Raw genomic sequence first — 17,041 nt, 5'->3', positions numbered from 1 at the left:
CATCTTTAATTTTAACCCCACCCATCCTTCACTGCACTTTCCCTGTCGGGCAGGCTCTGAAAGGTCCCACCCACCCAGGGAGGACTTTGCACCTGTCTTTGCCTGCAGAAAGCTGCAGGTGGACTGTGGATGCTTTGCTGTTGGGGCTCCTTTTGTGTCTTGAACTTTTCCAACTGCCTCACCTGCCCTTTATTCAACATTTGTGCCATGAACATTGTGGCTTGACTGAAACAAAGTGATAGCAGACGTTTTGAAATTGACCGAGAGCAGATGGTAGCAGTGGAATTGGATTAAATTATTAACCAGGATCCACAGCAGAGCTTCAGGTTCAATGCAGGCAGAGTGAAGAGTGCTTCCTAGCATTGGCATTCACTGAGAAAGTGGGTGCTGGGTCAGGTTCCTTCCAGAGAATTGATAATCATCTCGTAAGGTTTCTCTTTCTGCCCCTAGCCATTCTCCCCACCTCTTCTTTTCAACATGCCATATGAGTCATCATTAAAAATTTAATTCACAAGCAGAAGGAAGGAAAGATCTGTGTACCAAGAAGCTTCTAGAATACTGGTGCTTTTTAATATACTTTTGTGAAAGGATGTGATTCATGGAATAATTAGCTAATTCTTGATGAACATGAGTCCTCAGATAATTATTTTTATTCTATACACAGTATTAAAACAGTATTATCAATTAAGCACGTGTGTGTGTTTATTCATGTGTTCACCTGATTATGTAACTGTGAAATCTGACAGTAAAATCATACCCAGGGTGTGTTTGAAATTTCACAAAGGAGGATTTGTAGCTGGCTTATTCAATCTAGATCATGCGTCTGTTTGTAATGTTTAGTAAATTTTCATCACATTTCCACTATTAGCATTTCTCTGTCATGGCTTGCTAGAGAAAACAGATAAAGATAATGTCCTGGGGCTTAACACCGTAGCCTAGCGGCTAAAGTCCTCACCTTGCATGCCCTGGATCCCAAACTGATACGAGTTCCAGTCCTGGCGACTCTGCTTCCCATGCAGCTTGTGGCCCGGGAAAGCAGTGGAGGACAGAACAAAGCCTTGGGACCCTGTACCCACGTGAGAGAACCGGAAGAAGTTCCTGGCTCCTGGCTTTGGATCAGCTCAGCTCTGGCTGTTGTGGCCACGTGGGGAGTGAATCATTGGATGGAGGATCTTCCTCTCTGTCTCTCCTCTCTGTATGTCTCACTTTCTGATAAAAAATAAATAATAATGTCCTGCTTGAAGTTTGATGCTTTCCATGTTTTTCCTCCATCTCTCCTGTTTCCTGTAAACTAGGAAAAATTAGCTAGGACTGGCATTAGGGCCTATTTGCACGTGGCATTATTTCCCATCACTGGACTCACAGCATCAGCTGCTCCAAGTGCTGGAGTCTGCAGGGGCGGGAGGTGCAGGCTGGTCCTCCTCCTAGTGATATCTCTGACACTGCTGTGGGTGGCAGCTCTTTAGCAATGACTTAGAACTGATGAATGAATTAGCCAGAGGGAAGAGGCCTTGAGTATTTGAGATCTTTGAAGATGAATAGATGAAAGGTAGTAATTTCTTTTTAAGATGCCTAATGTGAAAGTGATTTTTAAAAAGATGTATTTATTTTGATTTGAAAATCAGATTTTTACAGGGAAGAAGGACAGAGAGAGGTCTTCCCATCCACTGGTTCACTTCCCAAACGGCTGCAGCAACTATAGCTGAGCCAATCTGGGTAGGAACCTGAGGCTTCTTCCAAGTCTCCTGAGTGGGTACTTGGCCACCCCCCACTGCTTTCCCAGGCCACAAGAAGGAAACTAGAAGGAAAGTGGAGCAGCCAAGATTTCATTTGGTGGCTACATGGGATACTGGCATCACAGACAAAGGATTAGTCTGAGCCACCAAGCTGGGCCCAAATGATTGATTCTTTTTTTCCCAAGTGCTTGATTCTTAAATGACAAGTGACCAGCTTATCTTTACTTCTAATCAGATAAATGCCCAACAGCAGAAATCTATGGTCAGTTAAGTTTGTCTTGAATAATACAAAATATTTTTTTCATCTGTAGTGTCAAGTACTTTTTGAAAAACAAGTCAGAGTTACAGAGGGGGAGAGAGATTTTTCAAGGGCTGGTTCACTCCCCAGATGGCTGCCATAGCCAGGGCTGAGCCAGGAGTTTCATCTGTGTGGTGAGAGTCCACATACTTGGACCATCCTCGTATACCTTTCCAGGTCATTAACAGGGAGCTGGACTGGAAATGGAGCAGCCAGGATACAAAGTGGAGCTCAGATAGGATGCTGCGGCTCAGGCTTTGGCTTAACCCAATATAGCTCAGTGCCAATCCTTGAGGCTATTTTGTTTTTTTTAGTGCCATAATTGTTTTTTAAGATTTCTTTATTTTTTATTGGAAAGGCAGATTTACAAAGAGAAGGAAAGACAGAGAGAAAGATCCTCCGTCCAATGATTCACTGATTCATTCCCCAAAAGGCAGCAATGGCCGGAGCTGAGCCGATCTATGACCAGGAGCCAGGAGACTCTTCTGGGTCTCCCACACAGGTGCAGGGTCCCAAGGCTTTGGGCATCTTCTACTGCTTTCCCAGGCCACAAGCAGGGAGCTGGATGGGAAGTGAAGCAGTTGGAACAAGACTTGACACTGAAATGGGATCCTGGCCATTCCAAGGCGAGGATTTAGTTACTAGGCTACTGCTCCATAAAATTTTAACAGTTTCATGAAAGTTAACTATACTAACTGGTTAATTTTACTGAAAATAAAAAAAAATATTCAATAATGTTAATTGTTAAAGCCAGCATTGTAGCATAGTGAGTTAAGCTGATACCCGCAACACACTGATTTGTGTCCTGGCTGCTCTGCTTCTGATCCAGCCCCCTGCTAATGTGCCAGGGAAAGCAGCAAAGGGGACCGAAGTACTTGGGCCTGTGCACTCCTGTGGTAGACCCAGATGAAGCTCCTGGCTCCTAGTATTGGCCTGGTCATACCTGTGAGTGAGTGAATAAACCAGCAGATGAAAGATTCTCTCTGCCTTTTACATAAATAAATCTTCAAAAGCAATTGTAAAACATTTTACCTCAAGTTAATGCTTAACTGGGGTATCAAATCGTGTCTCACAGCCTGATGAGCGTCTTTCTCTCTTTGAAATGATTCAGTGAATGTTCATTATGGAATTTTTCTTTTATTGCTGTTCACTTCCTTGCACTTTTTCTTTGTGTCTCAGTGAGGACCACCTCACCTCCTGTTTAATCCTGCGGCCTGGCCACCTCCCCACTCCTGAAGCTCTTTGATCCTGCTCAGCTTTTCTCTCGGTCCATTCCATGCTTTGCCTGCTATTACCTTGGAAGTGAAACTCCTTGAGGGCCAGGCTCCCACCTGAGATGCTGACCCGAAGTCTGGAGCATGTCGAGGGTCTGTGACCCTGGAAGTGTGCTTGGTGATGCTTCCTGTCAAAAGCTGGTGGAAGGAGAACAGGTGTGTTTCCACCTAGAACTTCACCTGCCCTGCCACTCCATGGGCAGAGCAAGGTTATTCTTGCCAATGAATTTGTTTTCTGAAGGGCAACTTTGCTCATTTATTTAGGGCAGGTGGTTTAATCTGATTCACTGCCCTAGTCCCTGCTGATTTGCCATCTGACAGTTTAATTACTCTTAAATGAAGGTATGTGAAGAGTGAATAGGCACAAGTTAGAAACCTGTGATGACATGTATGGTCATATGTGTAATTGCTTTGGCGGGTTGCTTGTTTGCTTCTGTTATTCAAAAAATTAGATTTAAGGGGATAAAAAGATTTGAAGAGCAATCATTCTAGAGCCTACCCCAGCGGGAGCCCCTCAGAGAGCCTTTGTTATTAGCTAAATGTTTTGAATTAGTGGATTATTACATTTTTCCATTCAGTTATAAGTCTGGCCCAAAGCTATGAAATAGGAGATTGTCTACATTGTTGCAAAAACTATTTGGAGGTAAATTGGGCCTGGGTGAAATGTGAGCAGCTTTATTCTCCTTTTCATCTCTCATCGCATCTCCTGATTCTCCATCTCCTTGTTCCCATCCCTTTGCTGTCGGGATCCGTATCTTTGGTGCCCCTTGACTCCCCAAATCTGATGTTGCCATCTTTATGGTGTCTCTCCAGTTTTCTGTGGCTGATAACAGATGGGCAAAATGACCAGAACTCAGTCCAGTCTTTTCAAATTGAAGAGTAACCCACATATATTTGTTTTGGACTGGGCCACTACTGGGAGGAGTGGCTGTGTTAGTCTTAAATCCAGGTGATAATTCCATTTACATAGAAACTGACGTGATTAGGGGTACTTTATCTGATGCCTCATATGTGGTGGGGAAGTCAGACTTCTGGGTGGGTTTCCTCTCTAAGAGTTGTGATGTTTGCATGCAAATTAGAGCACACTTTGAAACATATAATGCTGAGTCTGTTTCTTAGTAGTTTAGAAGACAGGGCATCCTAATTTTCACAAAAATGCAGCCAAGTTATCCCTTGCCATTGCATGGAGATTCACTTTCTAAGTGTCACTGCTTGTAAATGTTCCTTTGGGACGGGAAGCAGAGCCTGGAGGCGTGCTCTGGAAACAATAGTTTGGTTCTTCCCGCCCACCCCCACCTCCATTGATAACTGAATTGAGTGAGGAGTCAAAGATTCAACGCAGAATCCCTCTCAGCCTGCATTTGTCGAAAGACCAGGAGACTCCTAGTGGCCTGGTGAGAATGGAGCACAGCACTGTTCCATCAGAGGGTCCAGAGAAGTAAACTGCACCATTTGGGGCGCTCAGAGAAGAGAAATGTTTGATCTTTCTCAGAGAAAAGGGAGTGAATGAGCCCTGAGGCAGGAAAGCCTGCTGTGGCTATCATGCAAATAAGACCCGTGATTGGCTTTCTCTTTCTTTCTGTGCCTGCAGTCACTGGCTGCTCTCAGCCTTAAAGATCAGGTTTCACTGGGAGTTTTTCAGGTTCAAGGTCTGCTAATGGCTCCTAACTGCTGCACTGTAAACCCAGGCTCCACCTTACTACAGCCCAGGAAGAAGTAGAAGGACTAGAGCAGAAGGAAGGAAGTTACGGCAGAGAACAACCAACTACCACCTGCCCGCTGTGCTGGGCTGTGGATGTCACTTAGCTTGCTCAGCGCTCTGCAGGTGTTCTAGAAATGGTGGTCTTCATTAATGCAAAGATCAAGTCCTTCATTAAACTTTTTAAGAAGAAAAGTAAGTAGTTTCCTTTTCTGCCCACTGCCTGCTGTGGTTTGTGTCTGTGTCTCTGGTGTGCCACTTCATGCTTGCGAGTGACAGAGTGGGAAATGGCATCACTGCAGTGAACTAAACTCCACTCTTCATCAGCTTGCTCAAATACCTTCGACTTTAGAGCAGTGTTATGCGATCTTAACATGTCTTATTTGTTAACTAATTGATATTTGTAAGTGCTTGCCTTCTTTTATGCTCCTCAAAAGAAATTCTTTGAGGAAGGGAAGAGAATCTTCCGTTTCCTTTCTGGTTCTCTTGGCCCACAGTGAATGAATGGTGTTTTGATTCTTTGGTTAAATAAGCAGCTGAAATTAGGGAACTTGCAGACAGGTAACAGAGTTCTGATGGGGATGGTCCTGTCCAGCTCCCTGGCACTGCCTGCTGTGAAGTTCTGAGCAGACGACAAAGGCGACAAACTGTCTAGACTGATGGGTGGTTGTTGTGGAGTTCAGAGCCTGTATGAAGTGACTGTATTGTGCGCTTGCCTGTGGTTTAAACTCCTTTACCCCTGGTGCTTTTTCCTTCCTTTGAAGATATCATTATATTTATTTATTTATTTTCCAACTGTGTGGCTTTGTTGTTACTTTGCTGTTGGCTTTGTCTCAGTTTAGTTTGGGACCAGTGACCTAGGGGGCATTGGTTAGAAAAGCTTTAGGGACCATGACAAACAATAGCACCCAGGGCTCATTTTCTGCAGCTCCCTTGCTGGCAAGGCTTTCGGCGAATGGACTGATTAAAATCTGCCCTGGCAGGAGTAGGATCCATCAGCGCAGAGACAACTGCTCTTTCACCAGAGCCAGTTGGTAGCTGTGCACTGGGTCTGATGGCGTGATTACAGGCACTAGCGCCATTACAACATGGATTTAATTTGTAATGGGCAAATAAGAAAGGTTTCCATTTTCAGTATTTTCCAATAAGGGTATGTGGTAATTCAATTCAAATACATGGATGTCAGAAAAAAAGAAAAAGAAGAAAAAAGGCAAATTGTTAATGGGCTCTGGATATACTTTGTGGGCCGTATGGCGAGTTTGTGACTGTATTGGCTTTTCTGGTTGTACATTTTGTGTATTAAGTTGAATACATGCGCCATGCAAAACACATGTTCTGTGAGAGATGAAGTGAAATATTAGGTGCTTAATTTACATGCTGCTGTTGTAAATGTTGTAAGGAGAGAGTACGCAGGACATTTTCATTTAAAACCTGATGTTGATGTCTGGTTCTGTAAATATGAATGTTTATGTTCTCATTTAGCGACTCGTGGAAGGGATGGGAGCCTCGAAGAAATGCACTCATAAAACGGTAAAATTCCATAGCTGCAGGGAAGAAAATGTATGGAGTGCAACGGAGACTGTCGTTCAGGGTTACAGGGGAGCTGCAAGTGGCACAGCCCTCCCTCGGGATGGCGCTCAAGTTAGGCACTCTTTTGAAACATTGTCTTTGTTACAGTCCTGCTTTATGTGAGTTCTTTTGTAAGCCAGGAACCTGGAGCATATTTGTCTATTTGATTTTTACAATAGTCCTCATCTCTGTACTATGGACTGAGTGTAATTAGCCTTAACTATGTTCAGATAGATGCAGCGGTTGCTTTACTCTGAGATTCACCTTTGTGGTCTGGTTTCCAGGTCCATGTAGAAATGAGGCTGCCTAGAATGGACTCACATTCCAGTACCTGCTGACTCATAAAGGTTACACCTGCCACTTTAAGGAAATAGCTCAGCACTGGGGCCGGAGGTGGGGAGGGGGGGACGGGGTGGTGGCTTTAGAACTTTGTCTTAGCCTACTCCAGCTGCCTGTCTCTCTTCTGCCTGGGTCACATGTCAGTGGATTTGTTGAGGTGCTGTCGGCTTCCGTTTTGTCTCTTGCCTCAACACCACTGGGTTTAGGGAAAAAGTAATTAAGCTCTAGAGGAATTCAAGACAGTTATTGTAGAGGTTTAGATTAAGCTCAGGATTGCCTGCTGTTTTCCTCATCTGATATTCTCGTCTCTTTTCTGATAGGGAAAATTCAAGTGGATTGTTTAGAGAAAAGTCAACTGTACTATAATTAAACGCTTTTGTAAAATATAAAAGTGTTAAATGAAAATAAGAAAAAGAGAAAAAATTTTTTTTAAGATTTATTTATGGAAAGGCAGATATACAGAGAAAAGGAGAGACAGGAAGATCTTCCATCCAATGATTCATTCGTCAAGCGGCCTCAAGGGCTGGAGCTGAGGCAATCCAAAGCGAGGAGTCAGGAGCCTCTTCCCTGTCTCCCATGTGGGTGCAGGATCCCAAGGCTTTGGGCCATCCTCAGCTGCTTTCCCAGACCACAAGCAGGGAGCTGAATGGGAAGCTGGGCTGGCGGAATTAGAACTGGTTCCCATATGGGATCCCAGCGAGTTCAAGGCGAGGACTTTAACCACTAGTCTATCACGTCAGGCCCGAAAAAGAGAAAATTTTATGAACTGAATGGTTCTCCATTCCTAGATGTGCCATCTAAATATATCAAATTGAATACTTATGCTTCATTTTTAAAGATTTTAATTGAGTTTATAACAATGATACTTTCAAGTAATGTTTCAAAGAAAAAAATATTTGGTCTCAACTTTCTGATAGGAAATTTATTTCTATCAGGTTAGTCTGATACTTACTGATACATTGGTGTTAAAAACATTGAGTAATATTTTTTGGGGTTAAGTAGGGATTTGAAGTCTCTTATCAATTTTGGTAGCTGTTTTTGTTTATTTGTTTTGTTTTTTAAATATTGGCCTAGAGGGAAAACCCAAAATGCTAGGGACCCATGAAAAATAGGAGTAAATAATTCCATGAAGACATTGCAGACAGTGTCAGCTTTGCTTTTACAGACAAAGCTTGGAAGATAAGGTGAAGTTCAAAATGAAGTATTATTCAGATTTTGCTCCATTTTCTCCTGATCCTTACTCCTGAATGTGCTGTGCGATAAGACCCCTTCTTTTAATGGGATGGGACAAGACAAAAAAATGAGGGGGAAGAAAAGGGAGAAGGGTTGGGGAGAACACTTTGTCTAGTGATCTACTTTCCAGGTAGTCCTGCAGTAGTTGGGTTTGGATCAAAGTTAAGAGCTGGAAACTCATGGTCTCCTCTGTGAGTGACAGGAGCCCTGTTGCTTGAGCCATCACTCTTGCCACCAGGGTCTACATTACTAGGAAAATGGAGTCAAGATCCAGAGCTAAGAATTGAACCCAACACCCTGTGGGATGTGGATTTCTCAACCACAAGGCGAAATGGCCACGTCCCAAGATCCTGGTATTCTTACAATCAGCTAAGGTCCATTGGAGCTTAATTTGAAAACTAACTTTTCTCTGTCTTTCTTTCTGCAGCGGTTTCCAACCTAGACGAGGAGAGTCGATGGACAGTGCACTATACTGCCCCATGGCACCAGCAGGAAAATGTGTTCCTTCCTTCCACTAGACCCCCATGTGTTGAGGACCTGCACCGCCAAGCCAAGCTCAACCTCAAATCAGTGTTGAGGGGTAAGGTGTTACCCTCTGGGGACTTGTTGTTCTTGGGTTCCTGACAGAACATAAAACTGATCCCTGTCTGTAAAGCAGCCCCTACTGTTGAATGCAGAATACGCCACATCTTCATAAATACAGTTTAATGCATGCCTAAACTACCCAGTCTCTGGAAAAATCTGCCTGTCTCCAGATATGCAAATCTATCTTCAAAGAACCAACTCTTGCTTAGAAACCTTTAGCATGTTTGAACCACAGTACTAATTTAATCCAAATAAATCCCTGCCAGCATGGGAAATTTGCCACTTCAAATTTGGTAAAGCTGGTACTTTGTACAATGATTTGCTCTCTTTAGTTCAAGTTAGGTAGAAAGTTGAGATACAGACATTGAAGGAGTCCTGGGTAGTTAGAGTTAGCAGAATTTGGGGAACATCTCACTGGTCTGCTCTGAGAATAGGTTCAGTCTGCAGATGGGCCTGTGTTCAATGGAAAAGAAAAAAAGTGCAGTGCTGTAGCTGTTGCAAAATCTCATTTGATTTTGTTGATGTTAAAAAAAGTGGAAGTTTTTTGGCAGAGGAGGCTTTTTTCTTTTTTTAAGGTTTATTTATTTTTGTATTGGAAAGGCAGATTTACAGAGAGAAGGAGAGGCGGAGAGAAAGACCTTCCATCCTCTAGTTACTCCCTAATTAGCCAGAGCTGAGCCAATCCAGAGGCAGTATTTCTTTGGGTTCTTCTGTGCATTTGCAGGGTCACGAGGCTTTTTAGCCATCCTAAGAAGGCTTTCTAAAGCTGATAAAGAGAAGAAAAATTTATTTTTGTTCAAGATCTACTTATTTAAACAGCAACGTTGCAGAGAAATGAGAGACATAGAGAAAGAGATCTTGGTCACAATAGTTAGGGTCAGGCCAAAGCCAGCAACCTGGAACCTTGTCCAGGTCTCTCATGTGATGACAGGGCCCAGGCATCTGCTGCTTACCCAGACCATTAGCAGGTTACTGTTACAAAGTGGGAAGGCAGGATTCTGTGTTCACAGGGGGCTTAACTGTGCCCCAACTCCAGCCCTAGGAGGAAGTTCTTTACAGAGCAGAAATTACTTCACAATGTGGAAGCTTTTTCCTAAAGCCACAAACCAAAGCTCTTATTCCAGAATATGTCTCACCATGTTTTTGGCAAGTAATTGTACAAGCTGTTTTAATCTTATGATAGGGAAAACCAATTTTTTTTCCTTCTATTCCCATATTAAAGTCAATACAGGAACCTTTTGTGTCCTCCAGAAGTGGATGATGCACAGCCCAACTCCCTGACTCCCTGCCTGGCAAGCAAGCCATTGTGCAGCAGTGGACGTTAGCTGGGAGTCATCTAATTCAGTTTACTTTTGATGCTGTCCCTGGACTGGCCTTCCCATGGAGCTGGGGCTCTCCACACTCCTGGCACATGGATGAATTCCCATTTGCCTTCCTGAAAGCCTCCACCTGTTCAGCTATCTGCAAGCACCTTGAACCCTGCCCTTTTGGATTTTTGTGGAGACTTCATTGCACACATGTGATTGCTAGCAGACTGGGTGGGGAAACCCGGTAAGGCCTGTGCTTCAGGCATTCTTCTAGGCCTCTCTGTACAAGCTTGCTCCCTCCAGAGTGTAGGGCAGGACTCGTTTGGAATGAGAAGGGTCCTGTGCCTTGCTCTAGGGTAAGGGGAGGGCAGAGATTTTTATTCTGGGCAGCTGTAAGATATTCCCTCTTGGGAATTAAAAATTGTAGTTTCTTATTGCTTGTGCTACAGAGGGAGTGGTGAGCTGGGAATCATGAAAGAAAACAAATTGATCATAAGATCACAGCTAGGATTATGCAGAAGATGTTTCTGTTGTTTTTCTGAAATGCAGTTTAACTGAACATCCCGTATCTTATGGGATTCTGGGAGACTTGAAGCTAGGAGAAATTGGGCCATTGTGCAAAGAAGACCCAGCATGAACCCTCCTAGTTGTTAGGTACATGTTTACTTGTTTGTCAATAATTTATAACTGGCTCATTCTTTAATCTATGGCTGCTATGATTACTAGGTAGATTATTTCTTAAAGATCTATTTGTTTTTATTGGAAAGACAGATTTACAGAGGGAAGGAATGATCGAGAAAGATCTTCTTTTTGCTAATTTGCTCCCCAGATGGCTGCAGTGGTTAAAGCTGAGCCAATCCAAAGCCAGGAACCTCCTCTGTGTCTCCCACATCCTCTGCTGCCTTCCCAGGCCACAAGCAGGGAGCTGCATGGGAAGTGAAACAGCCAGGACACAAACTGGCACCCATAAAGGATCCATAGTTGAGCCATTGTGCAGGCTTTAGTAGCTAGCTTTATTCAGTTATTTCACTCTACTGCCAGGACCAGGTTGTGTTCAAAGCCAGGAAATGTATTATCTCTTTCAATTCTTCCTACAATCCTACTATTTACTATTACTGTGTGTAGAGGAAGCAAGGGAGGCACACAAATTAGAAATTTACCCCAAATCTCAGTTAGTCAGCAAGAGACCTGGAATTAAACCCTGGAGAACCTGAGGCCAAAGTGCTTCTGTGTGGCGCATTCAACAAAGGTCATGAAAAATGTGTATTCTGGAAAAAATAGTGTTGAATCTCAAACGCTTTGCACAAGAATAAACTTCATTCCATCTTCCGTGAGATTTTTGAAATATTACCGTATTGTTTATTGCTACATTATGTGGCTGTGTGTTAGGAATGCATTATCATGTGAGAAATACACAACTGAAAGACAGGGTCATGGCTCTGAAGTAAGTGAAGCTTTCATCCACAGTGCAAGTCACAGTGTGAAATGTGCATATGACAAGCTCAGGAAAGCAGATACTTTCTCTTGCAGGAAAATGGAATAGTTAGCAGGGATGAATCTGGTATTTTGAACAGGGCTACATAAACTTTTTAGGTCATTACTCTATTTTTTCAGTAATCTTTTCACCTTTTATAATGCTTAGATCAATTTCTGTGTCTTACAGAATGTTGTATCTTGTAGCCCCAGCATTGAGCACTCCAGAAATGGGGCGTTGTTGGGCTATCTTTTTTCATTGATCTCGAGTGGCTTAGATTTAGTGACTACAAGCTTAACTGAGATAAAATGATATTAGCCTGGCTCTTTTGTTTGGCCTTGGCATTTCAACTCAAGCTTGTTGCCTTTATAATACTGGTCACTTCATGTACCTATATCCAACTAAAATTTCTTCTAGATCCTGTCAGTTTTCCAAGATTTATCTTCAGTGAAGTTTGGCAATGACCTCTATTTATAGCTTACCTTCTTCCACCAAATAATCATGGCAAAAGCTAATGGGCATCAGTCCCAAGACACATTTCACAGGCAGGTCCTTATTAACATTTCTTTACCCAGCTCCTTAGCAACAGAGCTACATGGTTTGGCTTGCAAAGAGGCCTTCTGTGAAGGTGTGTGTGTGTGTGATTTTGACTCATTAGGCTCAGCAAATTTTCTGTTTATTCTCCAGGAAACTATCCTGCTATGCATTTCATGGATTTTCAAGTTTGAGACCAGGACTCTTCTTCCCTCAGTACAGACGTTCCTGTCCTGGTTTTCTCTTTGATAGGCTCATACATCCCTGTGCAATGTCATCAACCTCACTGTTGCCTAAGCTTGAAGTTTGTTTTGCAAGATAAATGCGTCCATAATTGCTCTAATGCCTTAAAAGGGTTCATCAGAGGCATTACTACTAATAAATTTAATAACTGGAAAATTCCTGGAGGCCTGCTTAAAGTCTAGATTTAAAAACTCTTATAATTTGCATGAATAACTTCCCAAGCAGTGGTTGGAAAAGATAAAATGAGAAAGAACAGATGAATTCTCTCATTCTTTGATCATTTACTTTACTCACACATGTAGAAATCCATGTGCCACTTCTCCATTATCTTCGTAACCTTAGACAAATGAGAGTGCAGAGCCTTTACTGCCTACTTGTCAAGGAAAATGTAAAGCAAACAAACAAACAAAACCCCAAACACTAATGCCTGAATTAGGACTTGATAGGAAATCCATCTAAGTTAGTTCCACCTCAGCTATTATTGTTATTATTTTAGTTAACAAGTAATACTTGCACATCTTTGTGTAGTGCGGTAGTGTGTCAAACGCATGTATGTGGTGTCAATTGATATAATCAGGCAATTAGCGCTTCCATTTCTTCATCTTTTCTTTATGTTGATATCCCATGAATGCCTATTCGATTGTGCTTCATATGGGATTGAGAGCTGTATTCACCCCCTGCCCCATGTGGGACACTAGAATTTAGCACTTCCCTCGTAATCCAGCTTCCCTCCATCTCGTTCCCCTTCCTTGTTTTGAGCAATTGTGATTTTCAGTTTAAATTGACTTTTTCTAACTCCCACAAATGGAAAAAATTGTTGTTGCATCTGGATTATTTCACATAACATCACAACCTCCAACTCTACCCATTTTGTAGCACATGTCAGAATTGCATCCCTTTTTGTTGCTAAGCGTTAAGCCATGATACATATATATCTCATGTTTAACCAACCATCCATTGATAAACAGGTTAATTTCGTATCTTGGCTAATGAGGCTAGAGCTGCAGGCACCTCTTCGGTGCCTGATGTGTACTCAGAGGTGAGATAGTATCTGGTATTTTCTTTGGATGTATACTCAGAAGTGAGATAATGGAGTCATGTGGTACATCTCTTTTTTGTTTTTGATGAGCTGCCATGCTGGCTCTGCTAATTTGCATTCACTAATTATTCACAGTGAGTAATCTAGTTTTTTTCTTTTTTCTGTTCTTAATGTGACTTGATTTAACCATTTTTTAATTCAAAGCAGTTGGGTACTCTCATCCTTTTTAAATGTTATTGTATGAATTCTGTAAATTTTTATGCAGGGTGAAATGTTCTGTTGTTATAAAATATATTTTTATTTATTTATTTGAAAGAGAGATTCAAGAGATCCTGCCATCTATTGGTCCATCCCTCGCCTTCCATGCCCACCGTAGTTGGGACTGAGACAGGCCATCATCAGGGCCTGGAACTCAGTTTGCACCTCCCAAATGGGTGGCAAGTTATTGAGTTTGTCAAAAATCTATCCAAGTTTTTGAGCTATTACCTGTTACCTGCTTCCTCCTAGGGTTTGCATCAGTGAGAATCTAGATTTGAAAATAGAGCTAGAGCTCAAACCCTGGCACTCTGCCATGGGCTGTGACTGTCTTAACTATGAGGCCAAATGCTCACTAAGGTCTGCTTGCTCTCACTCTCTCTCTCGCTCTCTCATTCTTTTCAATTTTTATTTATTTGAAAATCAAAGTAACAGAGAGAAAGAAAAAAAATCTTCCATCCCTTGGCTCACTTCCCAGGTGTCTGCAACAGTCAGTGCTGGGCCAGGCCAAAGCTGGATGCTTTTTCCAGCTCTTCCTTGTGGATGGAAAGGGCTCAGACACTTTGGCAATGTTCTGCTGCTTTTCCAAGTTGATTAACAGGGAGCTTAATCAGGAGTGGGGCAACCTAGACTTGGGCTGGCACCAGTATGGGATGCTGGCATCATAGGCAGTAGCTTTACTTGCTATGCACAATGTTAGCTCCTATTATTTGCTCTTGGGAACCATACAATGTGGAGGGGAAATGGCACAGTGAGTCCTGTTATATTAAGAAGTAAGCATTGTGAACATTTATAGGTGGTATAGAAATGCTTAGTGGTCATTCGAGTGATAGAGAAAGGATAAATTTGCTGGAAAATACAAAAAGGTGAGTTTAAATTAGTACATAAAGCAGATTCCCAGGTACAATTTTGTCCATTTGGGAACATCAATTCTGTACTATGCCGGGAAGGTGAGTTTTTTGTTTCGTTTTGTTTTTAATTATTGATTTATTTTCATGTTATTTGAAAGCGGGAGTGCAGAGAAATCTTCCATTTGCTGGTTCACTCTCCAAATGCTTTCAACAGCCATGGCATGGCTAAATCACAAGTAGGGGCTGAGAACTGTCTAAAACCCCTGTGTGGATACAGAACTCCAGTTCCTGGAGCCATCACCTGCTATTTCCCAGGGTGCACACAAGCAGGAAACTGGGATCAGAAGCAGTGCCAGACATTCTGGTATGGGTTATGGGTGTCCCAAATAGTACCTTAACTGCTTCACTAAATGCCTGTCCCTCCCTGAGCCGGGAGCTTTAAAATGAACTAGCTCCAACTCATGGGTTTAACAAGCCAAACTTGCTGTCTTGCGTCCAGATTGAAGTAAGCAGGCCATAGTGCCATGGAATGTGTATGAGATACACTGGGCAGATGGGTGTGCCCCCTTGCCCACATCCACATTGCTGGGGGTGGGGCACATGCGTATAGTGGCATGTGAAGCATCCTGAATAGTTTCACATAGCAGCTTGTCCAAATAGAGCAGACATTTTCTTGCTCTTGCCTAGTCACTTGAGAAGTGGATCAGATTGCACCATCATACTTTCAGACCTAATTCCATGGTTTTGTTCATGTGTTTTCTTAATAGAAATTTAGGTAATGATTCACTGCTCCTGAAGATGCAAATATGCACCTGGATTTTAAAAATACCATCCGGATACGTGATTCCGTAAGACATCTAGCTAGGAAGGAGTCGTGAATTTTGAAGATGGGTCCGGTTATGTAAGAAGGAATCACTCATTCAGCTTACTGAATTCCTGGAGAAATTCTAATTTTCTTTTTTTTGTCTCCTTCATTGTTGGAATCGTTCATGAACCTCATTGGAGATGGTCACAGATGTTCACCTGCCCCATGTTTAACTCTACTGAAAAGGAGTAATCTTTTCAGTAACCTTTACAGGGAGTGGCTCAATTTTCTTTATAACCTGTGTGTCCCATTTGATAATTATGAGCACCTAGAGGCTGAAATAAACATGTGCCATTTGGAAAAGTCTAGCTCAAAAAGCCTAACCCAGGGAAGAGTTGAGCATCATTCCTCACGGATGTTTACCAGGCAGTTCAGTTACTGAGGCTGTGTTCATTCCTGCCTGAGTTGTTCACAGAGCATCTGTTGTTGGTATCGGGAATGTTCTGTAGTCACAGCTCTTTGCCGAAGAAATAGATGCGTGTTAGCAGGTCGGCATGCTCCACTGCTCTAGAATTAGATGTGTGAGCAACTGGAAGAGGAGTGTTGACTCAGACTTGCATTCCTTTAAAGTCAGAGGGTTCTGTTGATTACTTCTGCAAGAATAGGAGCTGAGAAGTTAGCCATGGGGGAAAAATGACTACACATAGCAACTGGTTAAGAGCAGTGGTGTTGGGGATGGGTGTTGTAGCATGGCGAGCTAAACCATTGCTTGAGATATCAGCATCGCATATTGGAGTGCTGGAGTCCCAGCTTCTTTGCTGCTAACATAGCTTCCTGTTTACGCCTGGGAAGACAACAGGAGATGTGCCAAGGATTTGTATTCCTGCTGCCCAAACCTCTCCTTTCTCCTGGGTGGAGTTCCTGGTTTATGGCTTACAGACGTTGTCTAAACCTGGCTATTGCAATCATCTTCCTCTCCATTCTTCTTGGTTATTTTTGCTTTCAAATAAGTAAATTTTGATAAAAGAGAGAGTGTATGTACACACACTGTTCTTTTTCACCTTAGGGAATGGTGTATCTCTGTCAAAATTACCTACTGAATGTTTCTCTGTATCCGAAGATGCTTCATCTGCCTTTCCTGGTCACACAGCCTCCTGGAGGTGGAGACAAGTCTGTGTGTCCTGGGACTGTGGTCTCTGGATTGGTGAGGAACACATAGGTCCAGAGGCCCCTTCTCTTGGATTGTAGATGTTGTTCTTGGAGATCCTGACACTTCCCACAGGACTGCTGGGAAATGCCTGTTGCATGCTTCCTGCACATCTTGGGAAGCATCAAGTGATGGTCCCAGTGCTCGAATCTGTGTCATTCACAATGGAGTTCTGGGTTGAATTTTAGGCTCCTAGCTTTTGGCCATTCTAGCTTTGGCTATCGCAGGCATTTGGGAAGTGATCCAGCAGGTGTAAGATCATTTTTTTGTATCTCTGCCTTTTTCAAATAAATACAAGTTTAAAAGAAATTAAAGTAGGCATAGAATGAAAGGGAAGTAGGATGTTACTTGGAAAACTTGCCAAAGGTAGGAAGTCATAATGATTTTGTATTCCTAAACCAAACCAACATTGATATCTTGCTCTGTTGTCATCAACAATCCCAGGAAATGAGAGACTAGAATTCCAGTTTCTGGATTGCTAGAACCTCTTTGACTTTCTCACATAGAAGGTCCCTGCTTTTGCTCTAAAACTCAGAAATTCTGATTGGCCTCTCAGTTTGTGAAGTTCAGGGGCTCAAAGATTTAAGTGGCTG

At 42.6% G+C, this 17,041-nt stretch overlaps 1 protein-coding gene across 2 annotated transcripts in view; it reads left to right on the top strand.

Moving 5' to 3' along the window:
* NHSL1 (NHS like 1) overlaps positions 1 to 17,041 on the top strand; it is a 142,089-nt gene that overhangs the window by 68,259 nt on the left and 56,789 nt on the right. The window contains exons 1-2 of one of the 2 annotated variants that reach the window (XM_040965321.1): positions 5,145 to 5,202; positions 8,576 to 8,728. In XM_040965321.1, coding sequence (XP_040821255.1) covers positions 5,145 to 5,202; positions 8,576 to 8,728 — 211 coding nt within the window. Of the gene's footprint in view, positions 1 to 5,144; positions 5,203 to 8,575; positions 8,729 to 17,041 lie in introns of those variants that run through there. The other variant, XM_040965320.1, reaches the window with a different exon arrangement.

Source organism: Ochotona curzoniae, unplaced genomic scaffold, assembly GCF_017591425.1.
Source record: "Ochotona curzoniae isolate NIBS_2020 unplaced genomic scaffold, NIBS_Ocur_1.0 scaffold_3890, whole genome shotgun sequence".
Taxonomy (NCBI): Eukaryota; Metazoa; Chordata; class Mammalia; order Lagomorpha; family Ochotonidae; genus Ochotona; species Ochotona curzoniae.
This window is presented reverse-complemented; position numbering and strand designations above follow the sequence as displayed.